At 42.4% G+C, this 27296-nt stretch overlaps 2 protein-coding genes across 2 annotated transcripts in view; one reads left to right on the top strand and one right to left on the bottom strand.

Annotated features, from left to right (window-relative positions):
- The window catches only part of KCNQ1 (potassium voltage-gated channel subfamily Q member 1), a 320110-nt gene that overhangs the window by 99217 nt on the left and 193597 nt on the right, over positions 1-27296 (top strand). The gene's annotated exons all lie outside the window — the stretch shown is intronic.
- LOC118016182 overlaps positions 645-27296 on the bottom strand; it is a 79752-nt gene continuing 53100 nt past the window's right edge. The window contains exon 3 of the mRNA XM_035013528.1: positions 645-1852. Coding sequence (XP_034869419.1) covers positions 1687-1852 — 166 coding nt within the window. The 3' untranslated portion in view covers positions 645-1686. The remainder of the gene's footprint in view (positions 1853-27296) is intronic.

The raw sequence follows: 27296 nt of genomic DNA, 5'->3' as shown, positions 1-27296 counted from the left end.
CACCCTGCGCCCCTTACCCATGTTGCCATCGCCCTGTGTTTGGGTTTAACCTTTTAAACCATCCTCTGGATCAGTCACTTGTATAGAGTCGAGCCTTGCTTACATTTACCAAGAGATTTGCTGGGTTTCTGCTTCAGAGTTTGGGTTTAATGCCCTTCTTCCGGAAGGTCCTACAGCGGTCCCTTCAGGGAAGATCTGTCATCGGTCAACTCGGTTTTTGTTTGTCTGACATCGTCGTATTTTGCCCTTGCTGTTGGGTGACAGTCTAGTTGAGGAAGAGGTGACGGGTGGAGATATGTATTCCCTCCAAACGCTCAGCAGATGTGCTGCAGGGTCCGGTTTCTGCGTGTTGCCCAGCTCCTTGGCCACCCTGAGGAGGTGGCCTGTCCCCCTCTGGGGGCTCCCGGTGCCTTCCCTTGGACTCCGGTGCCAGGGCCTATCACTGCAGTGGAGCAAGGTGGGGGGTAGCTCTCTGTCCCGCCGTCCTCTGTGATCCCTGAATCTGAGGGTTCATGTCTTTCATCCAGTGTGGACATTAGCACAAACCTGTCAGAAATTATCGCCTCCCCTAATGGCTCTGATCTGCCCTGGAAACTGACTCAGCCATCTCGGTCTGTCCTCCTTGACCGTCTCTCATATTTTCCTGCTCCATCTCCCAGCTGCCTTCTTGGCAGCTTCTTCTCAGTTTGCTGACTGTTCCGATGTGTCTGACCCACTGGTTAGTCCACCTGCTGGGGTTTTAATTTCAAGGACCTCTCATTTTTTCCATTTCCGTGCATCCTTGTGTGAGGGCCTGGTTTGCTCAGTCTTCGCAGCTTGTCTCTTCCTCATAATGTACAACTTGGAATTAATCAGTCACTTGAACGTGCTAATGTCATCATCCATGCCATGACGTCATCGTTCGTGTCACCATGTCATCATCTGGGCCATGACATCATCGTTCATGTCACCACGTCATCACCCGGGCCATGACGTCATCACTGGGCCATGACGTCACCGTCTGTGTCATGATGTCATCATCCGTGCCGTGACGTCATCATCCGTGTCAGCACATCACCATCCATGCCACGACATCACCATCCGTGTCATGATGTCATCACCGTGTCATGACATCATCATCTGTGTCACAGCATCGTCATCCATGCCATGATGTCACCATCCATGCCACGACGTCATCATCCATGCCATGGCGTCATCATCCATGGTTCTTGGAGAGTCTACCTCTGTTCACGGTGGCTTCGGCAACTCCTTCCCATGATGGCTGGTTTCCCTGTGGTCAGTGGGGATCTTTTTTTGGGGCTCCTGTGGGCCGTGTTGAGGGGATGTTGCCTGAAGACCTTGTCCCTTGGAGGGGTGACGCAGTGAACCCCTTCAGAACGTTTGTGGTGTGGGATCTTCAAGACAACCACGCGGTGTCAATACAGGCCCGATCTCTCGTGAGAACAAGCCCGTCCCCATGCAGCAAGAGGAGACTTCACCTGTAGTCCACAGACAAGGCCAACACAGATTGGTTTTCTCTCTCCTCGGTGTTTGCCCCACCTGATAAGAGCAGTGTGTCCCTTGTCCCTGGGTCGACGGCTTGGTTCCCGCTTTGCGTTGTTTCTGTGATTCGAGTCTGCTCTCTGTTTGTTCGGCCTTGCTGGAGGCCCAGGTGCGCAGGTGGAGTCTTAGTCCCCACTTATGGCCTCACGCTGGTCCCCTGCCCGGCTCTTCGTTCAGTCCACACCGTGGCTCCTCAGGTGAGCGGATGCCCGGGACCACCCACGCGTGTGGTCTGCGCGGTGGCCCTGAGGGATGCCCTCGGCCGAGCCCGTAGAAAACATTTGTCATTTTGGCGAGCTTGTTCGGGAGTCTGTTGAGAGAGGGTTTTGACGGCATCAGGTTATTGCTGGAAACAAAAGTCCTCGTGTTGGTGACAGAGAGAGTGTCCCCATCAAGGGAGGCCGTGAGCTCCCTGCCGGCAGAGGGCCAGGCCATGACGCTCCCGGTTGGAACTGCCTGGGGCTCCCTCAAACCAGCAGGCGAATTTCAGAGGCTGCCCCCGGAGGTTCTGAGTCACAAGGCCTGCGGGGAGGCCCAGGAGCGTGTCTGTAATGTGCCCCTGCTTCCTCTGGGGACTGTCCCTGGGGACCCCGAGGACGAGGCCCAGCACTGACCACAGGGGACCAGAGCAGGGCTTCTGCGACTCCAGGTCTGTCTGACCTGGGCCCCCTCCTGGCACTGGCACTGGGGTCCGGGTCAGCCTTTCGTTGCAAGAGCTCTCCACGGGTAGGAAATACTAAGGAGCTTGCTCCGTGCAGTAAGCCTATCAACACATAAACTTCAGCTAGGATGCTTCATGAAGAAAGATGGGCTACTCTTCCCCTAAGATCAGGGATACAACAGGGACAAGGACACACTGCTCTTATCACTTCCAGTCTGCATGAACCTGGAGGTTCTAGCCAGTGGAACAGTTGAGAAAAAGACATTGCAGACGTCCAGGTTGGAAAGGAAGAGGTAAAGCCCTCTCCGTTGGCAGGTGGCGTGGTTCCCTGGCGCGTGGGCAAGATGACCACGGAACGAGCATGTGAGTGGAGCCAGGGCCACACACAAACATCAATTCTACCTCGATGTTCTGGCAACAAATAATCTGACATCGAAATTTTAGAAATACCCTGTTCAGCGGGGAGCCTGCTTCTCCCTCTCCCTCTGTTGCTACCCCTCCGTTCATGCTCACTCTCTCTAAAATTATTTTAAAAATACCACTTACTGTAACATTAAAAACATGAAATACTCAGAGGGCAATCTGACAAAAGATATGAACATAAAACATTGTAGGGAGGCGTCACAGAATCCCCAGGTCCGGGGAGAGGTGCGCCGTGCTCCCGGACCACCAGCCTCAACATTCATCTCTGAACCCAATGTGTTAGCCATCAGAATCCCATGGGCATTTTGTGGAAACTAATGAGCTGGTTCTGAAATTTGCATGGAACTAACCCTGAAGTTCCAAAACAACATTTTAAAAATGAACAAAGTTGGAGGACTAGCATGAGCATAGAGATAAGTGAATAGAATGATAAACAGAACAGAGTCCAGATAGACCTACACACGTAGGGACAGGTGACTTCTGACTGAGGCGCAGAAAGGAGAAAGGATAGCAGTTTCAACAAACAGCACGGGAACAGCTAGAGCATCCGTCTGCCAAACAGTGAACTTGGAGCTACGTCTTACATCATACACAAGAATCAGCTCAAAATTTATCACGGAAGTAGAAGCCTAAAAGTTAGAGAAGAAGATGCAGGAGAAAATCTCTGTGACTTTGAGAGCTAAGCTTCTCGAACATGACACCAGCAGCATGAGATGTGATAAGAACCAACCATTTGGACTTTTCAAAATTAAAAACCTCTCTTTGAAAGACGGTATTAAGAGGATGAAAAGATAAAGCCCAGACGGGGAGAAAATATTTTCAAATCATCCATCTGATAAAGGATTTGTGTCCAGAATATGAGAGGGATGCTTATGGCTGAGTATTAAGACAAAAAACAAAAACAGGCAAAAGGTTTAAACAGACACTCATCAAAGAAGAGAAATGGGCGCCTGGGTGGCTCAGTCAGTGAAGCATCTGCCTTTGGCTCGGGTCATGATCCCAGGGTCCTGGGATTCAGTCCCACAGGGAGCCTGCTTCTCCCTCTGCCCCCCCCCCCCCAATGCACACCCACTTGTGCTCTCTTGCTCACTCCCTCTCTCAAATAAGTGAATAAAATCTTTAAAAAGAAAGAGAGAGAAATGGAGAGGCACAAGAAAATATATTTGATATCATTAGTTATTAGGGAGATGCAAATTAAAACCACAATGAGGGGCACCTGGGAGGCTCAGTCGGTTAAGCGTCTGTCTTCAGCTCAGGTCATGATCCCGGGGTCCTGGGATCGAGCCCCGCATCCGGCTCCCTGCTCGGCGGGAAGCCTGCTTCTCACTCTCCCTCTGCCTGCCCCATCCCCTGCTTGTGCTCTCTCTGTCAAATGAAATAAAATGAGTTGTTACTACACAATTACTGTATTGGCTAAAATTAAGATCATTTTACCAAGTGTGGTGACTGGCCCGGGGAAGATGCTACCATCTGGGTGTGCCCTCGTGCACACCGAGGGGGACAGCAGATGGTGCCGCTGTGGAGATCAGTCTGGGACTTTCTGAAAATGTTGTATGCGCACCTGCCGTGTCATCCAGCCATTCTATTCCTCAATATGTGTCCAGGAGGAATGAGAACAGACACACATACTGGCATGGTTTCATGGAATTTGTACATAGCCATTTCATGGAAACTGGGAACGTTGCTAATGCCCATCAACATCCGACAAAATGTTTTTTAAATCGTGGTATACCCACACGATGATATACCACTACTCAGAAGTAGCAAAGAATGAGCCACGAGCACACAAAACAGCCTGGATAAATAACAGAATAATTATGATGAGTGAAAGAAGCCAGGCAAAAAATAAATTAATTAATTAAAAAGAGGAAAGAAAGAAAGAAAAGGAAAGGGAAAAAGAGAGTTCAGAGTGCCTTATTCTATTTGTATGAAACTCTTGGAATCGCAGACTGGTCTAGAATGAGGGCAGGCCGAGCGGCTGTCCTGGGATGTGTGGGCATGGAGATCTGGTTGGGGGGAGCCCAGAAGGCCACAGAGAGACCTGGGGGGTGAGGGGTATGCTCATGATCCTGATTGTGCCAATGGTTTCATGTGTCCAAAGTTACCAAAATCGTATACTTTAAACATGGGTAGTTTGTTATATGTCCATTATGCCTTGATGAAAAAAAAACATAAAAATATTTTGCATAGCAAAAAATACCCAAATGGGGGCACCTGGGTGGCTCAGTCGGTTAAACGGCTGCCTTCGGCTCAGGTCATGATCCCAGGGTCCTGGGATCGAGTCCCATATCGGGCTTCCTGCTCAGCGGGGAGCCTGCTTCTCCCTCTGCCTGTTCCCCTGCTTGTGCTCTCTCTCTGTCTCAAATAAATAAAAATTAAAAAAAAAATACCCAAATGATTTTTTTAAATGATAATCTGGGGAAAATAGTCACCGTTCATATCATACACATAGGGCTAATTTCATCAGGCTGTCGGGAAACTCTAAGTCCTGAAGACAAAAGGATAAAAGATATAAATACAGTTGTAGAAAAAGGAGATACTGAGCTTCTTACAGATGAACAGATGCTGATAACCTCAGTTAGGATCACAGAAATGTAAATTAAAGCCATGGGGGCTTGACTTCTCTGACGGATAGTCGCCTGTGGGCCCGTGTGCTTGGAAAGCCTAAGCTCAGCCACGGATGCTGGGAGGATACATGGATGCAGGCGCTGTGGAGACACACAAGGCAGTTTGCATGAAAATTCAAGATGCACATGCCCTTCCACCCTTCCAGAAATGTATTCTGCACTCACGTTGCACATTTGCAAAATGACCATGGTCAGGGGACTGATTTCTGCAGTTGTTAGATAGCAAAAGGTGGCAAACCACCAGCATCCCTGAGTGGAGCTCAGCTTCAGGGGAGTGACCTGTGTGCATCCGTGACGGCCCACACCTCGGGCTCGGAAGAGGAGGAAATCGGGCAGCATGTGTGTGCAGATACAGTGTGGGAGGAAAGGGAGCCCCGCCGATGTGTCTGGGGACAGCCTGAAAAGAACGCTGGAATCACCTTCTCTGAGGCTCAACCGCACAGCAGAGTTGTAAAACCATCTGGGCTGGTGCATGTGTTAAAGGAGATCTTTAATCTCTTTTTAGTCTGCTTTATGCTAATTTGTTCTAAATCAATGTGCTGCCTCTCTCAGGGTAATGTATTCATTGCTATTTAATCTTCGAGGGTTGCAATTATGTTGCCATTTGGTAGCAACAAAGTTACTTCTAGTGATTTTATGTTCTTCTGGCTTGGTCAGCCCTTTGTTTCTTGCCTGAGCTTTCAGCTTTTACGGTTTTGCTCTCCCCCCACCCCCAATCTCATGAGAGGTTGATCCAGTTTATCTTATTTTATTATATACTTGCTTTCTTATTCAACAACTACCTTTTTGCTTTTTTGTTTTCTGTTTCCCCAACTTGGGCTTTTATATCTATTCATTCCCTCTCTCAGATCAATTCACTTTTTAAAAAACTTAATGAAGAGTAAGAGTGGGTTGATTTAAAGTCTCTCTTCTGCAAGTTTTAGAAGTCAGATGTTTTCCTCTGGTGCAGGGTTAGCTGAGGCATAGATCTTGCTGTGAAATATGTTCCTTGTCTTTGCTTTCTTGATCGTGTTTATGTTTTGACTTTCTCTTTCATCTGAAGAAATGTTTTCTCACTTTTTAAGCAGAACATTTTTTATCTTTGTTGCAGTTTCTAATTTAACAGGCTTATAGGGAGAAGATACGGCCTTTGAAATAGTTGCATTTTTCCAGTAAAGATTTTCTCTGTGTCCAAGTACAAACATGAAAGCATTGCTTTTGTAAATGTTCCGCAGGCCTAAGTTAAGATACATTCTCTATCTGCAAAACACAGACTTTCATTTGTATACACAGATAAAACCTACATTGTGACGGATCACACACACAAGCACGCACACGCGTGTGCATTCATAGCATCGTTCAGATCTGTCCCACCTTCCCTAGCTGTTGTTACTGTTTTAAAAATCTAACACCAAATTCTGCCAGATTCTGAAACAGGAAAATTAAATCCTTGTTCCTTTACAATTTTGTCTTTAGAGGTCGAGTGGCAGATTTGTGGGGTGGTTCTGAGCACAACCTGACAGCCAGGAAGCTCTGCGATTCTCTCCTGTGTGACTCTGAGCCAGCTACTACCTTCTCTGGGCCTCACTTTCTGGACCCACAAAATGGGGATCCTAGCAGGGCCACGCCCAGGACTGTGGTGTTGACCAAGCAAGTGAGGACCCTGGGCCTGTGTGTGCCTCTGGCCTCCTCCCCTGCCAGACAGCCCACTCTCCACCTGACTCCTCACACCACATATCTTGGGGCTGGTCTTTCTTTTACAGTTTCTTAAAATTGTATTGCTTTATAATCTTCACACCATGAACTCTGCAGCTGGGTATGATGTGTGGGCTTCGGAGAGTCCTTTGTTCCTTGTTTGCTTGGTCACTTTCCCCTCTGGGACCCGAGTGAATAGTCTAGGGTTTATTCTGGTTCTCCCCATGCTCTGGCTGTAACAGGGGCTGGTCACTGCTGTCCAAGCACATGGCCTCGTGTCACGCCTGCTTTCTTGCCTTTCCCCTTCAGTCTACACGGTGAGACTCCCTCCAAGGTTGCCCTGAGATTTTCAGTCTCCCCTTCATCCCCCACGGTGGGCACGAGCCACAACCTTTCCCACTGCCAGAAATCTCCTTTGCTTCGGGTTTGGGCCAGTCTTCCAGAAACCTCCCTCGAACCCCACGTACAAGTCCTTTCGTTTCTCTGTGCTAATTGCTGGGATGCATTAGTTTGCTGGAGGCTGCATAACTGCGTGGCTTAAGCCACAGAAGTTTCTGTCGCCGTCCCGGAGGTGGAAAGACCGGATCAAGGTGTGGCCAGGGCTGCTCAGCCCTGGGCTGGTGGAGGGCCACCTTCTTGCCTCTCCTCACAGAGTCTTTCTTCGGTATCTGTGCATCCCTGGCACCTCTCTCTCTCTCTCTCTCTGTCCATGTTTCCTGCTTTGATAGAGACACCGGCTGTATTGAAGTAGGAGCCTCACTCACAGCCTCATTGGAACCTAACGGCCTTCGAGGCTCCTTCTCCAAATATCACATATGGAGATGCTGGGGCGGAGCCCTCCGAACTCTGAGCCTCAGGGACTTGGTTCAGCCCTTAACACAGGAACAGGTGCATTAACCATCAGTGGGTGCTGCCTGGCCTCGCCCTTCTACAGGCGGGGCTCCCCTTCCTGGCACCCCTGCCAGCTGCCCATGGAGGGGACGCAGAGCAGGGAAGCAGCGCTTCTCCCCGGCGGCCCTGCTGACATTTGGGGTCAGATCAGGCTTTGCAGAGGGACTGCTATGTGCACCGTGGGACACCGACAAGCAGAACGTCTCTAGATACTGCTGAGCATCCTGGGCGGGGGGGCACTGCTCCCAGTTGAAGAGCACTAGGCTGAAAGGACACCTGAGAGCTTTTGGAGGTTTGGGGGTTTTTTAACTGTTTATTTGGACATGACTTTGAGCTACAGAAAAGCAGCAAGAATATGAATGAGATCTAAAACACTCACATGCTCTTTAATCTGCAGTTTGCTGATGGTGGATAGTTTGTCCCCACATCCTTTACCGTGCGTCTCCCTTTCAATATGTACAATCACGTAGCTGGTTGCTAAGCCATTGCCACATAAGTCACATGCCCCATGGACTTTTGCCCCTAAACCTTTTGCTGGGTATTTCCTAAAAATAAAGGGACCCCCTTTTAAAGCAATGGCACACTTCAGAACAGCCTCCGCCCACAGACGTGGATCCGGTCCCTTCACCTCCTCAACTGTCCTCGTCCCAGTGTTGCCAGTGGACACGGCTAAACCTTTCACATACTTCTCCCTCTGGGACAGTGTCTAGTCCGGGGGCCCAGGGGACCAGCTCTCTGGCCCTCTTTACTCTGGAACATGCCCAGTCTTGGCCTCTAATGACATTCAAGTTTCTGAGGGTGACAGTCCTGCCATTTCTTGGGGGTTTTGCTGGATGTTTCCTTGTGGTTGGATTTGCGTTGTGCCTTCCCAGCTGGAATGTCCCATCAGTGACAGGGTGTCCTTCTTGGGGGGACCCACCCTGAGGCACATGATGCGCCCCACCCCTCACTGGTGATATAGCTTTAATCACCCATCAAAGAGTCAGTCATTCTACATTGCTTTGCAGCCGATAAGCAACTGGGGGAAATAATCTAAAGCCATGAACATATCCTGTTGCTTATTAAAAAAATGTCTTCTGGATTTAGAGGCTTTCTGGAACTGGGCTTTATGAGGGTGATTGCAAAACGATGCTTTTCCAGCGCTAGCACTCTTCCACTAAAATCGGTCCAGTGAGAATGGTATTCCAAGGGAAAATATCTCAACTTTGTACTGTGGGAAAAACTTTCCTTCTCCCCCATTTATTTACTTCTGTTGACTTGTTATCTATATGCATGGGATCATGGATTTTTGTATGATAATTCTTACTGTCCTTCATTATTTCGCTAATCAAATTGTCCCAGATTTGGCTGGCTTCTGTGTCCTTGTGACATGCTCACATTTTTCTGGTTGTTTGTTTTTCAGCATTTCTTTATGTTCTGGTTAAACAAGATTCAGCCTTATTTCATACACACTCTGCCCCAGCCCCAGAGTCCACCAGTTTTCCAAGGAGCTCTGGTTCTTTTGAACGGGGGGTGAAATTACTGGAAACCAAAATCTGGGCACTAGGTGTGCCTGTTGCTACTAGCCATCTTTTCTCCTCCACCCTTCTGTGCCCGGAGCTAAGGAAACACACACAAAGGTGTGCACGTGCAAATACCCGTGTGCGCACAGACATGCCCGCGTCCCTCCTTCTCCTCTGTCCACACGGGGCGTCCCTTACCTGCAAGCCTGCTTCGTCCCTAGTGAGATGACTGCCTCCCGGCCCCATCAGCACACAGACTCGCTGCTCACTACGCACCTAGCATGTTTTCTTCGTCGCTTTGTCCTTGCCACCATCAAATCAGACCTGCTGGCTTGTTTGTAATTCTCCGCCTCCTCCCACTAAAGATTAAGGTTGTTTAATCAAGCACTGTGGTCTCAAAGTGCTTGCAATAATGACTTTCTCCTCTCTCCTGCTCTTCCTCTTCTCTCTCCTTTCAGTGTGGTTATGTCCCTCATTTGAAAATTAGTTCTGTACGCTTCATTTTTTTTTAACTTGTTTTTTAAAACACCACTTAATGGAGGTATAATTTATGTACCATAAGACTCACCCATTTTCAGTGTAATTCCAGGAGACTTACTGACTTCTGCCATCATCTCCACAATCTGGGTTTGGACCCCCACCCCCCCGTAAGGCCCACCGCGCCCGCGTGGAGTCCACCCCTGTCCCCGCGCCCTGCACCAGCCAGCCCTCCTACAGCCACAGCAGGCTGTGGATGTGCCTGTTCTAGACAGTCGTAGAGAATGGAATCTTTGTTTTCCTGGCTGCTTTAAGCATGTTTCTGAGGCTCATCCAAATTATAGCACCTAAAAGTATTTCATTCCTTTTTATTGCTGAAAAGTAAGTACTCATTGTGTGGACAGCCCCATTTTTTGCTCACCCACTCACCAGTTGAGGGATTTTTCCGCACTGCTTTGCGTTGTTCGCACCTTCTGGCGATTGTACGAAGCGTGGTTATGAGCCGTGTGCACGCACTTCCCTTCGTCCTGCGGAGATACATACCAGCAGAGTGATGGCTCCCATGGTGACTTCGTGTTTCCCTTCTTGAGGAATTGCTAGGCGGTTTTCCGAAGTGGATGTACCGTTTTACATTCCCACCAACAATCTGTGAGAGTTTCTGTTTATCCGGAGCCTTATTACTATTTTGCTTGTTGTCTTTATTCTAGCCACGTGGGTATCTTGCTGTGGCTTTGATTCGTGCTTCCCTAGTGCCGAATGATGCTCAGAATTTTTTCATGTGCTTGTTGGCCAGTTACGTATCTTCTTTGGTGAAATGTCTATTCGGATCTTTGGCCCATTTTTAAACATTAAACTTTGTGTTTTTAGACATTCAGATGCAACCGTAAGAGAGACCACAGAGATCCCACATGTCCTTTACACAGTTGCCCTGGGGGTCTCGTCATTGGAAACCAGAGTCCAAATTGAGACAGCTGAGAATCGGGCCATCCTGTGTCAGGGGTCCCTGGTGTGTCCTCTTTGTAGCCACACCTACTTCCCTCCCACTCTTGCCCCCCCCAATCCCTTGACACCACTCACCTGCTCTCCACTGCCATAATTTTGTCATTTCAAGAATGGCGTATAAATGGATCACACAGCACCTGAGTGTTTGCAGTTGGCTTTTTTGATGTAGCGTAACCCTCAAGACTATCTGTAGCTCGTTCATTTGTATCACCGAGTGGCATTCCGTGGCGTGGACACACCAGTTGGTTTAACTGCTTGCCGGTTGGAGGACAGCTGTGTGGTTCCCAGTTTGGAGTTACTACAAATTCTGGTAGGCTGAATAACAGCCCCCAAAACATTGAGGTCCCGATTCCTAGAACCGGGGACTGTCACCTCATATGGTGAAGGAGACTCCACATACACACTTAAATTAAGGATATTGAATCTAGGGGGGATCCTGGATTATCCTGGGGTCCAGTGTCATCATAAATGTCCTTGCAGGAGGGAGGCAGAGGGGGATTGGACGACAGGAGAGAACAGTGACGTATCACAGGAAGCAGGGGGAGAAGACGCGGTGTGCGTGTGAATCAGGACCACCAGCTAGGGAAAACAGGCAGCTTCCAGAGGAAAGAGAAGGCAGGGAAATGGATCCCCCCCGAGAGCCTCCACAAGGAATCACACCTGTCCAGGATGTTCACTTCCAACTTCTGGAACAACTCTTCGGATTTGCGAAAGAATCCATTTGCATCATTTTAAGCTGCTAAATTTGCGGTAATTTATGACAGTGGCCCCAGAAGAGTAATACACAGATAAAGTTGGCATGAATATCCATGGAGAGGTTTTTGTGTGAACGTGATGTGGTTTCTCCGGGATAAGGCCCCGGGGGTGTACTTGCTGAGTACATCTTCTAGAAATGGCAAACCCGTTCTCCCCCATGGCTGTACGGACCTCACATCCCCTCCTGCAGTGTCGGGGTGACCCCGTTTCTCCGTCCCCCTGCCAGCGTCTGGTGTGGACCCTGGTTTTCATTTCACCTGTTCTCATAGGTGTGTAGCAGTATCTCATGGATTCGAGTTTGCATCCTCCTGACGGCTGGTGATGCTGAGCATCTTCTCATGCGCACATCAGCCCCTTGTATCTCTTACTTGCTGAAATGTTCCAATCGTTTGCCCATTTGCCAATTGGAATGTTTCTAACTCTTGAGTTGTGAGAAGACGGTACTTATTCTAGATACTAGTCCTAAGCCAGATATGTCATTTATACATGTCCTCACCCAGTCTGGGGTTGTCCTCGTCCTCCTCCTCACCGGGTCCTTCACAGAGCAAATATTTTCATTTCAATGAAGTCCAATGTATCCTGTATATGGATTGTGTTTTGCTGTCGAGTCTGAGAGCTCTTTGTCCTACCCTCGATCCTGAGCATTTTTCCCCATAGTCTCCTTGGTAACAGCTCTATTAGGCTCTCATTCGTGAACCAGCCATTTGAAGTGTCCGATTCCGCGGTCTCACTACATTCCCAGAGTTGTGCAACCACCGCAGTATAAAGCCGTTTCTCATCACCCCCAAAGGAGACCCAGCCCCCTTTGAACACCATGTCCCAGTCCCCCTTTCTATCCCCTTAAGCCCTAGGCAACCACTCATTGGCTTCCTGCCCCTATGGATTTGCCCATTCTGGGTATTTTGCATAAATGACGTCATACCACACGTGGTCTTTCATGACCGGCTTCTTCCACCGAGCGGCATGTTTTCAGGATTCAGCCAGCATGCTGTTGCACATAAAACTACTTCACTTTACAGCCAAGTAATATTCTGTTCTTCAGACATACCAAGGTTTTTTTTAATCCATCCGTCAGCTACTAGGCATTTGGGCTGCTTCCACCTGTTGACTATTAGGAATAATGTTGGTGTGAACATTCGCGAACACGTTTTCGTGTGGCCATATCCTTTCTCTTGGGGAAATATGTGGCAGAGGCATGCTGAGTCAGAGGGTTACTCTATATCTAATGTTTTAAGAAACTCAAAAACTGTTTTCCAAAGTGAGTGTGCCATTTTTCATTCCCTCACCATGTATGAACACTACAGTGTCCCTGTATCTGCGTGAGCACTTGTTATTACCTGTCCTGTTATTTAGCCAACTTCGTGTGTGTTAAGTGGAATTTCGCTGTGGTGTTGATTAGCATTGCCCTATGACTAGTGATACATCGAGCATCTTTCCGTGTGCTTACTGACTGTTTATATATCTGGTTTTTGGAAGAAATGTCTGTTCAGGTTCCTTCATCCGTTTCTAAAAATTAGAATATTTGTCTTTTTGTTTTTGAGTTATGAGAGTTCTTCATCTGTTCTAGCCATCATTCCTTATCAGATAAGTGATTTGCCAGTATTTCCTCCCCTCTGGGGGTTTCTTTTTGTTTTCTTTAGAATGTCCTTTGAACCACAAAGTTTTAATTTTGACAAAGTCCAATATCTCTTTTTTCTCTTGTTGCTTCTGCTTTTGGTGTTATGTCTTAAAACACATGGCCAAATCTTGGGTCATGAAGATTTATCCCTATGTTTTCTTCTAAGAGCTTTGTTGTATTTTGGTCTTTGATCTAGTTTGGGTTAATTTCTGCATGTGGTGTAAGGGAGTGGTCCAGATTCTTTTTCTTTCTTTCCATATAATTATAGCACCGTTTGTCCACAATGTAATTCTTTCCCCATTGAATACTTTTGGCACCCATGACAAAAATCGATTGACCATAGCTGGAAGGCTTTATTTTTCGACTCTCATCCTATTCTGTTGATCTAAATGTCTTGTATCTTGTCTTATGCCAGTAACCACACCATTTTGAACACTGTTACTCTGTAGTGAATTTTGAAATCGGGAAGTATGAATCCCCCAACTTTATTCTTTTTCAAGATTGCTTTGGCTATTCTAGGTCATTAGAACTCCCATATGAATTTTAGAATCAGCGTGTCAGTTTGTGTAAGGAATTCAGCTGGGATTCTGGTGAGTGTTGTGTTTAATTGGTAGATCGGTGTGTGTGTGGGGGGGGGTTATTGCCGACATGACAGTATTGTCTTCCAGTTCATGAACATGGGATGTCTTTCATTTATTTAGATATTTTCTTTCAATAATATTTTGTGGTTTTCAGAGTATAAGTTTTGCATTTCTTTTGTTCAATTTATTCCTAAGTATTTTTTTCTTTCTTTATTGTGGTAAAGTATATATAAACCAAAATTTACCATTTTAACCATTCTTAAGTTTACGAATCTGTGGCAGTAAGTACAGTTACATTGTTGTGCTTTATTCTTTTTCAATATTGTACGTGAAATTTTTTTCTTAATTTCATTTTCTGATTGTTTATTGAAAGTGTGTAGAAATACAATTGGTTTCTATATATGAATATATCTTGCAATCTTGCTGAACTTGTTTACTAGTTATCATAGGTTTTTAGTGGATTGCTTGAGATTTTTCTATATATAAAAATTATGTCATCTGTGAATAGAAATACTTTTACTTCTTTCTTTCCAAACTGGATGCCTTTATTTTTCTTGTCTAATTGTCCTGGATAGAACCTCCAATATAATGTTGAATAGATGTGGTGGGAGCAGACATCTTTGTCCTGTTACTGATCAGGACAGTCTTTCATCATGAAGTCCCATGATAGCTGTGGTTTTATACTAAATGCCCTTTATCAGACTGGGCAAGTTCCTTTCTATTCCTAGTACCCTAAATGTTGGTCTATCATCATGGAAGGGTACTGAATTTTACCAAATGCTTTTGCTGTCTGTTTTCTTCTATTGATAATCATGTCATTTTTGCCCTTTATTTCATTGACCTGGTGCATTAGATGAACTGATTTTTCAGACGTTAATCCAACCTTGCATCCCTGGAACAAATCCCACTTGGTCCTAGTGTCTAATCCCTCCTGTAGAGTGCTAGATTTTATTTGCTGGTGTTTTGTTGAGCATTTTGCATCTATTTTTGTAAGAGTTACTGCTCTGCAGTTCTCTTTTCTTGCTATATCTCTCTCTGGTTTGGTTGCAGGGTAATGTCACCCTTGCAGACTGTGTCCAGAACTGTCTCTTCCTCTTCCGCTTTCTTTCTGGAAGAGTTTGTAAAGAATTTTTATTCTTTAATTTTTCAGTAGGATTTATCAGTGAAGCCATCTGGGCCTTGCAGGCTTTTGTCTGTGGATAGTGTTTGGATTACTAATTCTGTCTCTTTATTTGTTATAGGTCTGTTCAAAGTTTCTACCTATTCCTAGTCAGTTTTAGTAGTTTTTTGCTTTCTAGGAAATTGTCCATTTTATCTAAGTTGTATAATTTATTATTATAAAATTTCTGTAGCATTCATTTAAATACTTATTTCTATAAAACCAGCTGTAAAGTTTTCTCTTTCATTTCTAACTGTAGTCATTTGAATCTTCTCCCTCCCATCAGACTCACCAAGGGGTTGTCAATTTTGTTGATCTTTCAAATAATGGACGTTTGGTTTTATTGATTCTATTATTTTTTCTAGCCTCTATTTCATTAACTTCTACCTTAATCTTTATAATTTCATTTCTTCTGCTTGCTTCAGGGTTAGTTTTTTTTCTCTTTTTTTCTTCCAGCTTTCTACCGTGGAGAGTTAGGTTATTGATATGAGGTCTCTTCTCTTTTTTAATGTGGGCATCTGCAGCCAGAGATTTCCCTTTTAGCACTGCTGTCCCTCAATCCCACAAGTTCTGGTGTGTTGTGTCTGCACGTTCATTCATCTCAAAGTATTTTCTAATTTTTCTCATGAATTCATCTTTGATGTATTGGTCATTTAAGAGTCTGTTGTTTAAATTTCACATGTTTCTACTTTTGATCCATTGTGTTCAGAAAACAATCTGTATTATAATCCTTTAAAAAGTATTGAGGTTTGTCTTATGGTGCAGCATATGGTCCCTCTTAGAGAATGTTCTGTGTGCACCTGAGGCCTACATACTCTTTGGTTGTTCCTTGTAGTGTTCTGTCAATATCTGTTGGGTCTAGTTGGTTTATAATATGGTTCATGTCTTCTCTTTCTTTATTGATCTTTGGCTCATTTGTTCTATACATTATTGAAAATGGAGTAGTAAAGTCTCCAACAATTGTCACTTTGGCTGTTTCCATGGCTACTTTGATTTCAGTATAGCGCTCCAAGTAGCATGTGGTTGTTATTCATGTGATGTATATTTTTCCATCCTTTTACTTTCAGTCTGTTTGTATCTTTGAATCTGAAGCATACTTCCTGTAGACCCATATCATTGGACTTTACTTTTTAATTCAGTCTGATTAGCTCTGCCTTTTTATTCTTTAATGCAACCATGCTTAATGTTATTGATATAGTTGGATTTATGCCTTCAGTTTTACTTTTTGTTTTCTGTCTCCTGTATTTTTGTGCCCACTGCTTTCTTTTGCATTTGGTGAATATTTTCTAACACCGTTTTTAAGGTTCTTTAGTGATTTTTCACTACTTGAGTCATTTCCTTAGTGGTTGTTCTTATATTTATCATATACATCTTCATGTCATTTATACTAATCTAAGTCTGGTTAGATACAGAAGTGACTTCTGTATTGCTTTATTACATTTTACCCATTTCTGTGTTATTATTATTAAATATGTTATATCTACATGTTATAAGCCCAACAATACAATATAATAACGATTAAGTTATGTAACTTTGTCTTTATAGAAGCTGAGAAAAGAACATATATAGTATTTGTTTTGTTAACCTTCTTACTTAACATTTTTTATCCTCTTTGTGTGTTCCTGTGGATTCAGATTACCAGCTGGGGGCATTTCCTTAGCTCAGTGCAGCTTTGTAACAACCAACCTACTTTGAGTTGGTACTGGCCAATATATTACATTCTAGATGGTATGAGCCAGACAATACAACTAAATATGTGTTGTCTTATACAATTACTTTCTAATTCAGTTAAAAGAAATGGGACGAAATATACGTTTATATTGTCATCTATTAATACATAATTACCTTTATGGATGCTTTCTGTTTTCTTTTTTTTTTTACGATTTTGTTTATTTATTTGAGAGAGAGTGAAAGAGCACGAGCAGGGGGAGGGGCAGGGGGAGAAGCAAGCCCCCCGCTGAGCAGGGAGCCCGTTGTGGGACTCAGTCCCAGGACTCCAGGATCATGACCTGAGCCGAAGGCGGACGCTTAACCGACTGAGCCACCCAGGCGCCCCTCATTGTGGTTTTAATTTGCATCTCCCTAATAACTAATGATATCAAATATATTTTCTTGTGCTTATCCACTGACTGAGCCACCCAGGCATCCCTGCTTTTTGTTTTCTAGTGTGATTTTGGTGTATTCTGTAGAGTCACTTCCCGCCTGAAAAATGTCTTTCAGTAGTTCTTACAAAGTGGGGGCGCTGACAAGGAATTCTCTGTTTTTGTTTCCCTGCGAACGTCTTTATTCTGGCTTCCTTTTGAAAGATAGCCTTTCTGGATATAAGATTCTTTGTTAATTTCTTTTCTTTGAACACATCAAATGTGTTGCCGCGCTGCTTTCTGGGGACCGTTGTTTCTGACGAAGAGTCACGTGTTAATTTTTGGTGGGGTACCCTCTTTCCTGTTACTGCTTTCAAGATTTTTCTCCTTGTCTTTGGCTCTCAGCACTTTTACTATGATGTCATCTTCAGAGAGTGACCCTTTTCATTTTTCTTTTTTGTCTTTTAATTGTATTTGGTTTCTTTGGGTTGCTTCCACCTTTGGCTGTCGTGCCCAGGGCTGCTACAACCATGATGTTACCAATACCTCGTCAAGTCCCTGCTCTCAGCTCTTTGGAGTCTATACCCAGAAGTGGAATTGCAGGATCATATGGCAATTCTATTTTTAACTTTTTGAGGAGCGACTTTATTGTTTTCCATGGAGGCTGCACCATCTCCCATCCCTCCCGGCAGCACATAACCATTCCAACTTCCCCACATCCTCACAAACACCTGTTATTTTCTGTTCATTAAAAAAATATTCTTAGAATAGCCATCCTAATGGGTGTGAAGTGGTATCTCATTGTGGGTTTGATTAGCATTTGCTTCATGATTAGTGATTTGACCCTTTTTTCATGTGCTTATTGACCATCTGTTTATTCTGGTTGAAGAAATGTCTATTCAAGTCTTCTGCCCATTTTTGAGTTTTTGTTTTGTTGGTTGTTGTTGAGTTGTAGGAGATCTTTACATATTCTGGATATTACACAGTTTCATTTTTCTTTTCCAATATGTATGTCTTTTATTGACTTCTTGTGTTACTGCAGTGGTTATAAATTCCAGTACTATGTTGAATAAGAATGGTGAGTGAACATCATTGACTTGTTCTTGATTTAAGAGGAAATCATTCAGTCTTTCACTATTCAGTGTAATATTAGATATGGGGTTTTTTTGGGGGTTGACAGTATTTATCAAATTGAGAATGTTCCCTTTTCTATTTTTTTCTGAGCATTTTTATCATGAAAAGATGTTGGATTTTGTCAAATGCATTTTGTGCATCAACTGATATGACCATGTGATTTTTATTATTTACCTATTAATATTGTGCATTACATTGAATGATTTTGAATACTGAACCGGCTTTGCATCCCTAGAATAAATCTCACTGGTCAAGGCATAAACTCTTTTCATATCTTGCGGAATCATATTTGCTAATATTTTAAAGGGATTTTTGCATCTACGTTCCTGAGGAATATTGGTTTGTACTTTTCTCTTTGGGTAGTATCTTTGATTTTGTTATCGGGGAAATTCTTTAGAAAATGAATTGGAAAGGAGTCCCCCTCTCCTGTTTTTTGGAAGAGATTGTGTGGCATTATAATTAATTCTTTAACAGTTTTGGAGAAATCTCCAGTGAAGCCATTGATATCTGGGAGTTCCTTCTTGCGAATTTTTAAATTAAAATTTAATCTCCTTAAAAAATTCAATCATAAAAATTACCTCTTTCGTATTGGGTAAATTTTAGTGTGTGCAGTTTGAGGAATTGGTCCATTTCGTCTAGGTTGTCATATTTATGTGTGTAGAATTGTTTGAAATATTCTCTTAGCATCCTTTTGATGTCTTCAGTGTTTTTAGGTGCGGAGTTTTGTATAATTCTCTTAGTAATTGCCCTAACTATTGCAATATAAGTATATGTAGTTTATTGTAATCTGTTATCAGTGCTTTGCTTCTTTGAGCGAAGTGTTGAAACCTTACTTCCCTTTGGTTCCTTGTATCTTTTTTTAATTTATTGAATACACTTGATGTGTAACATTGTGTAAGTTTAAGGTGTACGCTGTGTTGCCTTGATACATTTACATATTGTAATGTGGTTGCTGATGTAATGGTATTTATCACAGTACGTAACTGTAGCATGATATTAAATTCATTATACTGTGCGTTAGATATCTAAGGCTAATTTACTACTCGTTACAAATTTGTACCTTAAACACCATCACTCTTATCCCTCCTCCCCCACCCCATTCCCTGGTAACCACCATGGTCCTCTCTGTTTTTTACAGATTTGGATATTTTAGCTCCCACATGGAGGTGATATCATACAGTACTTGTCTTTGGCTGACTTACCTCACTTAGCATAATGTGCCCAACGTCCATCCATGTCATCAGAAATGGGAGGATATCTTCCTTTCTCAGGGCTGAAGATTATTCCACTATGTTTATGTATCTTTTTTATCCATTCATCCATTGATGGACATTTGGGTTATTTCCATATTTTGGCTATTATGAATAATGCTGTGATAAACATAAAAGTGCATATACCTCATTGAAATCCTGTCTTCATTTCCTTTGGATCTATACCCAGAAGTGGAATTGTTGGATTATATGATAGATCTATTTTTAATTTTTTGAGGAACCTTCATACTGTTTTCCATAGTGGTTGGACCAATTTACATTCCCACCAATAGTATATAAGGGTTCCCTTTTCACCACATTCTTGTAAGTAGCTGTTGTCTCTTGTCTTCTTGATGATAGCCATTCTAACAGGTGTGAGGTGATACCTCCTTGTGGGTTTTGTTTTGTTTTGTTTTAAAGACTTATTTATTCATTTTAGAGAGGGGGTAGGGACAGAGGGAGAGAAAGTCCCAAGCAGACTCGGTGCTGAGCGCAGAGCCTGACACGGGGCTCGATCCCATGACCCCAGAGATCATGACCAGAAGCAAAATCAAGAGTCAGACACTCAACTGACTGAGCCCCACAGGCACCCCTCATTGTGGTTTTGATTTTGCATTTCCCTGATGATTAGCAATGTCAAGCATCTTTTCATGTGTCTGCTGATCATTTTTATGTCCTCTTTGAAGAAATATTAATTTAGTCTCTCCCATTTTTTAATCAAATCGTTTGGGATTTGTTGTTGTTGTTATTGAGTTGACTGGGTTCTTTATATATTTTGGATTTTAACCCCTTATCAAATATATGGTTTCCAAATTTTTTCTCCCATTTCTCCCATTCAAAAGGTTGTCTTTTCATGTGGTGGTTTCTTTTGCTGTGCAGAAGCTTTTGAGTTTGATGTAGTCCCATTTGTTGATTTTTTTGTTTATATGTTTTGGCATCATGTCCCCCAAATTATTGCCATAACCAATGTTTGATGAGATTCTTCCCTACATTTTCTTCTCCGAGTTCAATGTATCAGGTCTTATGTTTAAGTTTTTTATCTATTTCAAGTTAATTTTGTAAGCGGTCTGAGATAGGGATCTAATTTCATCGTTTCTCCAGTTTCCCCAACACCATTTACTAAAGGGACCGTCCTTTCCTTGTTGGGTATTCTTGGCTCCCTTGTTGAATATTAGTTGACCATATATGTTGGCATTTAATCCTGGACTCTCTGTTCTGATCCATTGGTCCATGTGTCTATTTTTGTGCCAGTACCATTACAACTTGTATTACTATGGCTTTGAACTAGTTCAAACTAGTTAGTTTATAGTTTCAATGATATATATATATATATCACACAAACACACACACACACACACATATGTATGCACACACATAGTGACATTAGAAACTGGTTTATAGTCATACCTCCAGCTTAGTTCTTTTTTCTCAGGATTGCTTTGGCTATTTGGAGTCTTTGTGGTTCCATACAAATTTTAGGATTGTTTCTTCTATTTCTGTGAAGAATGTCTTTGGTATTTTGATGGGGATTGCATTGAATCTATAGATGGCTTTGGGTAGGATGGCCATTTTAACAGTATTAAGTCTTCTGATCCATGAACATAGGTTGTCTTCCCACTTGTTTGTGTCGCCTTCAGTTTCTTTCAGCAAAGATTTGTAGTTTCCATTGTATGGACATTTTACTTCTTTGGTTAAATTTATGCCTAAATATTTTATTTTTTCATACTGTTTTGAATGAGGCAGTTTTATTTTTTTCTCAGATGCTTCCTCATTAGTGTAAAGGAATGTAATTGACTTCTAGATGTTGATTTTGTAGCCTGCCACTTTACCAAAATCACTGATTAATTCCAAGTTTTTCAAATGATTCTTTGGGATTTTCTATATTTAGGATCCTGTTATTTTTTAATCTTTATTATGTTTGGGTATGTTCTTTCTATACGCAGTCTGTTAAGGGTGTTTATCGTGAAAAGATGTTGTATTTTGTCAAATGCATCTATTGAGATGATCATGTGATTTTTATCTTTCATTTTATTGATGTGTGATGTATTACAGTTACTGATTTGTGTAAGTTGAAGCACTTGCCTCCCAAGGGGTAAATCCCACTTGGCCATGGTGTATAATCTTTTTAATGCATTCTTGAATTCCATTTGCTAATATTTTGTTGAGAGTTTTTGCATCTATATTCACCAGATATTAGTCTATAGTTTTCTTGTGGTGTCCTTATCTGGTTTTGGTATCAAGGTAATGCTGGCCTGGCAGAAAAAGTTTGGAAATGTTCCCTCCTCCACATTCACTTCCTCTGGTCTCCATGGTTTCTGATGACAAATCACACTGCCATTCAAATTAACGTTCCTCTGTAAGTAATGTGCCATTTCTCTCCTTCCAAAATGTTTTATCTTTAGTTTTCAGTAGTTTATAATGTGTAATGGTGTAGATTTTTTGGATTTATGCTTTGTATTCAGTTAGCTCCTTGAATCTGTAGGATTGTATCTTTCACCAAATTTAGGGAGTTTTAAGCCATTATTTCTTTGAATACAATTTTTTGTCTCACTTTCTCCTCACTTTTGGGACTCCAGCGATAGAAATGTTAGCTCTTTTGTTATTGTCAAACAGGTCCCTGAAATTCTGCTCACTTTTTATTTTCAGTCCATTTTCTGTTGTTCAGATTAAGTCAGTTCTATTGATCTAGCCCCAAGTTCACAGATTCTATCCTCTGCCATGCCCACTTCACACTTGAGTCCATTCAGTGAGGTTTATTCTGTTATTACATTTTTCAGTTCTATATTTACATTTTAAGAGCTTCTTTTTCTTTGCTGTGATTTTGTTTGTTTGTTTTTTCATTTGTGTCAAGAAAACCTGTAATTGCTTATTAAGGCATTTTTGTAATGATTTCTTTAAACCTTCTCAAGTAATTCTGACGTTTGACTTATTTTGGTTATGGCATCTCTTGATTATCTTTTTTCATTTGTGTTGTGACTGTCTTGATTCTTGGCATGACAAGGGATTTTCAGTTGTACCCTGGAAATTTTAAAGATTATGAGACTCTGGATCATACATGTATGTGTGTGTGTGTGTGTATAAAATATATATATACTTTTTTTTTTTTTTTTTGAAGACTAGTCCCCTGTTGAGGTGTAGCAAGAGGGCCTGGTGACCATGAATGTTTAGCTTCCCCTTGGGCCCCACCAAGCCCACTCCAGAAAATGTAGGCAGGGCGCTGTCTTATACTACTTCATTGTAGGAGGGGGAGTCAAATTTCAGTTTCCCTTTATGGCCACACACATCTTCCCGGTGGGAGTGTGGTTGCCAGCTCACCCTGTCATGTTGCCTGAGTGAGATGTGAGATCACCTCCCTAGTGGATCCCACTGATCCCCCGACACCAGAACAGGGGCAGGGGGAGGGCATTAAGCAGAGGGCCACACAGCTTCATCTCACGTGGGCACACGGCCTCATTCAGCGGTCTCCACTCTTAACTGACGAAACAAGACGGAAGATCAACAAGGATATAAAAGACTTGAAGACTGTTATTTTCCTATTGAATTGTCTATCGTTGAATCCTTTGCTGCTTCAGTTCCATCAGTTCTTGTTGAATGTATTTTAGGGCTCTGTTAGCGGCATATATAACTTTTAGTTCTTTGTAATTTTATTTCTTTATAATTTTTGTACTTTATGATTTTTATTTCTTCCTGATGAGTTGATCCTTTTATCGTTATAAATGTCCCTCATTGCCTCCAGTAAGAGTTTGTTTGAAAGCCAATTTTGGCTGATATTTATTATAGCCCCTCTAGCCTTCTTGTGTTTAATGTTTACAGACCATCTTTTTCCATCCCTTTACTTTGAACCTATTTGTGTCTTTGAATATATAATGTATCTATTGTAGGAAGTATATGCTTGATTCCTGTGCTAGGCAATCCGGCAATCTCTGTTGCTTTATTGAGTGTTTAATTCACTTACAGTTAATATAATTACTGATATAGCAGGACTTACATCTGCCACTTGCTACTCATTTTCTGTAGGTCTTGTGTCTCTTTTATTCCTCTCCTCCTCCTCTACCGCCTTCTGTCGTGTTGAATAGACGTGTTTTAGTGCGCCATTCTAAGTCCCATGCTAGGGACTTATTTTTTTTTTAATTTATTTATTTTGTTCTTATTTATTTTTCCTGCTTTTAAGTTGTTTTCTTAGTAGTACAGTCTGGGGATTACAGTCAGCATTTCAACTGGAAACAATCTGCATCAGGTTACTCCTGGATAAGTCTTCAGATGTTTTTGTCCGGCTGTCCCTCCACTCCTTCTAGAGACTCTAATCACATGTACGTTGCTACTCCTAATGGCACTTAATGGGCCTCCATGGTTGCACTGTTTTCTTCACCTGTTTTATGTTCTTCCAAACGAGTACCCTTTACCAGTCTATCTTCAGGTTCATTGATCCTTTCTTTCTTCTGCCAGCTCACATCTGCTGTGTAGGCCCTCTGGTTTTCCCTCTCCGTTACTGTACTTGGCAACCCCACGATGCCTATTTGATTTATTTTATATATCATATCCATTTACTGATGCTCTCCATTTGATTAGTTGCCACCATCATCCTTTCCTTTCGTTCTTTAAACATGGTTTCTTTGCGTTGTTCGAACATCTTTATAGTAACTGCTTTGGAGTCTTGGCCTACGAAGGCCAACATTTTGGGCCCCCCAGAGATCATTTCTATTACTGCTCTTTATCCCTGTTGAAGGGTTACACTCCCTGTTTCTTTGCATGTCTCATAATTTTTTGTCCAAAAAACATGTTTGATTTTACGTAATGTAGGAACTCTGGATTCTGATTCTTCCCCCTAATCAGCGGTGATCATTCTGCCCAGATTCTGCAGTTTGTGTCTCCTGCAGCGAGGGGCCACTGATGGTCTCTGCTCAGGTTGTTTTTTGTGTTTTTTTTTTAACATGCTTTTGTTTTTAAGCCTGGCTTTCTTTGTGTCACACCCGGATCGGCATAGCCTGGTGGTCAGGCCAGGATTGGTCCGAAGTTTTGTTTGAACAACTTGAGCCAATGAGGCGTCCTCCCTTTGCTGAGGTGATCTGCATGTGAGTTGAGACACTCATTCAAAGTTCAGGCAGTTTACAAGTGTCTCGTGGCTGTTACTTTCTGCCCACATGGGGTCTCACAGCCAGCCAAGGATAAGCCGATAACAGGTGTCCTTGCTTGTCTCTCTCGAGTGTGCGTGCAGTCTGCCAGATCTCAGGATTCCTGTAAAAATTCTTGCTGGTCTGTTGCTTGTCCCAACCAGTACTGCAGCCTCTGGAAGCTGTGATATTGGCCTTCCCCAGTGATTTGCTGATTTGCCCCTGAGATTGCTGTTGTTTGACATAGTCCATGGGGTCTCCCATGAGGCTCCCAAGTCAGGTGGGCCCTCTTTGTTGGCCCCGGGACTGAGTGTCCTCAAGGCTCTTGTGCTGATGAGCTTGGGTCGGGGGATGGAAGCAGCCCCAAGTGAAAGTATCACAGACAATGCCATTCTGAGGTTTTGTAGTTTTTTCTTGAATAAACAACTCTCAGTTCACCTTCAGTTAATTTCTGGAATTCTTAAATGGTGGTTTCTGATGGTCTTGTCCAGTTTTATCACTGCCTCCTAGGTTGCAGTTTTGCCAAGGTCCTCATTCCACCTTTCGAGAGGTGGGCTGCATGTTGCCGATTTCATGTTATTTTTTGGATATGTAGAACATTAACATACCTCCAAAGTCAAAATTGTACAAGAAGGTCTACTGAGAGAAAGTTCCCTCCTTCCCATCTTCCTTATTCCTTCCATCCTGATTCTCTCCACCCCTCCAAAGTAACCAGGTTCAGTACTTCCTGGTGGATTTTGCACGTGTGATGGGGTGTGTATGTTCTTTATCAAACGTACGTGTTTATTTTCTCATTTCCCCTTCTTTATTCCATAAAAAGGTGGTACTCTATGTATGTCCTTTTGTACTTTGCTTTTCTCGCCTAAAACCACCTCCTAGAAATCACTCAGCATCCACTTGTGGAGAGCTCTGTCCCTCTTCATTACCATTACACAGCGCTCCTCGACGCGTGCACGCTGTAGTCTTGTCGACCAGTCTCTGAAGCTTGTCTGTGTACGTGGCTTCCTGGGGGCAGCTATGCTGCCCATTCTGCGGCCAGAGCTTGGGTTAGTTTCTGACATTTTATAATTGCAAATAAAATGCTGCACTGAATAATCTTATGCATATTTTTACATTTTGTTAGAGGTATACCCTTAAGGTAAATTCCTAGGAGTGGGATTGCTAGGTTGGAATACAAATACACATTTAGATTTGTTAAATATTGCCAAATTCCCCTCCCCAGGAGTAGTGCCATTTTGCATTCACACCAGAGGATGTGAGACTGTCCCACACAGCCTCGCCGTGGGAGTAGGTTATCGATATTTTGAATTTCCGTTGATCTGATAAGTAAAAACTGATATCTTGATTTAACTTTAGCTTGCACTGATTTTTTTTATGAGTGAAATTGCAGTCTTTTCATAAGTTTAAAGGCCATTTTTATGTATAATTTCCTGAGCTGTTGATATCTTTTGCCCATTTTTCTATAAACATCTTGGTCCTTTACTTCACTTTTTATGTTTCGTGTATGTCATAACCATGAGCCTTCTGGTGGTGATATATACTGCAAAGATTTCCTTTCATTTTGTCATTTGCCTCTTAACTTTGTTTAAGGTACTTTTTTTTCTATGCAAAGGGTTTATTTTATTATACCTGTAGTCAAATTCACTGATCTTCTCTTATGACATCTGGATTTTTAATCAGAGTCAGGAGGCCCTTTACTATGTGTAGTTTATAGAGGAATTCATTCTGTTTTATCCTCATATTTGTGTAGTTCTGTCAAGGAGGTATCCATCTGCAGTATCTTCATGAGAGCTTTTAATAGGAATGGTTGATAAATTCTTAGATGTAATCATATGTTTCTTCTTAAACCTATTAATATGGGGAAATATTTAGAATTTTTGCATCAGCATTCACAAATATTATGGGACTTTTATTTTCATGCTGTGTGTTTATCAGGTTCATACATCAGTGTTACACTTTAGAAAGTATTTGGAAGCTTTCCTTCATTTTCTGTATTCTGAAACAATATATATATAGTATTAAGACTCTCCAGTTTCTAAAAGGTTTTGGTAGAATTCCCCTGTGAAACTGACTGGATATGGCACTTTCTCTCAGGGTAATTCCTTGGTAACTTTCTCTACTGATTTTTTTTGGAAATCAGTGTGCGTAAGCTTTCTATTTCTGCTGAGATCAATTTTAGATAAACTGTATTTTGCAAGGAAGTTATCCATTTCATCTGGGTTTTGCAAATTCTTTGCATAGAAGTGTACCAAGTAGTCTATCATTATTTTAAAAATTTCCTTCACAGCACTTTCTCTTGTTGTTTCTTTTGTATGTTTGTGCTTTTTCTCTTTGCTCCCTAATTAAATGGTAGTTTGTCTATTTTATTTCTTTCATGTAACCAGCATTTTTATTATGTTAATTTGGTCTAGTATTTTACTGTTTTCTGCCTCATTAGTTTCTTTTATCTTTGTTATTTCCTTCCTCGTGCTTTCTTTGATTTACAGTCTTTTTTTTTTTTTAGCTTTTTCAATTGGTAGTCTGTGTATTTTTATTTTTATTGATCTATGTATTTAGACCTATAAATGTGTGCTCAGAAAAGTATATTTTCTATTGTCATGGTGTAGGGGTCTCTCTATATATACACAAAAGGACCTACCTTATGGATTGTTCTTCAGATTTTTTATATCCTTTCCTTTTAGTCCACTTTGGCTGTCATATGAACGTGGAATGTTAGACTCTCCCATCACTAATGTGTTTATATTTTCCCCTGCATATCTGGTAGTTTCTGTTTTATATGGGTGGTTGCTGTGGTATTTGTTACATAG

The sequence above is a fragment of the Mirounga leonina genome, unplaced genomic scaffold (genome assembly GCF_011800145.1).
Source record: "Mirounga leonina isolate KUSES-001 unplaced genomic scaffold, KU_Mleo_1.0 Mir_166, whole genome shotgun sequence".
NCBI classification, from domain to species: Eukaryota; Metazoa; Chordata; class Mammalia; order Carnivora; family Phocidae; genus Mirounga; species Mirounga leonina.
This window is presented reverse-complemented; position numbering and strand designations above follow the sequence as displayed.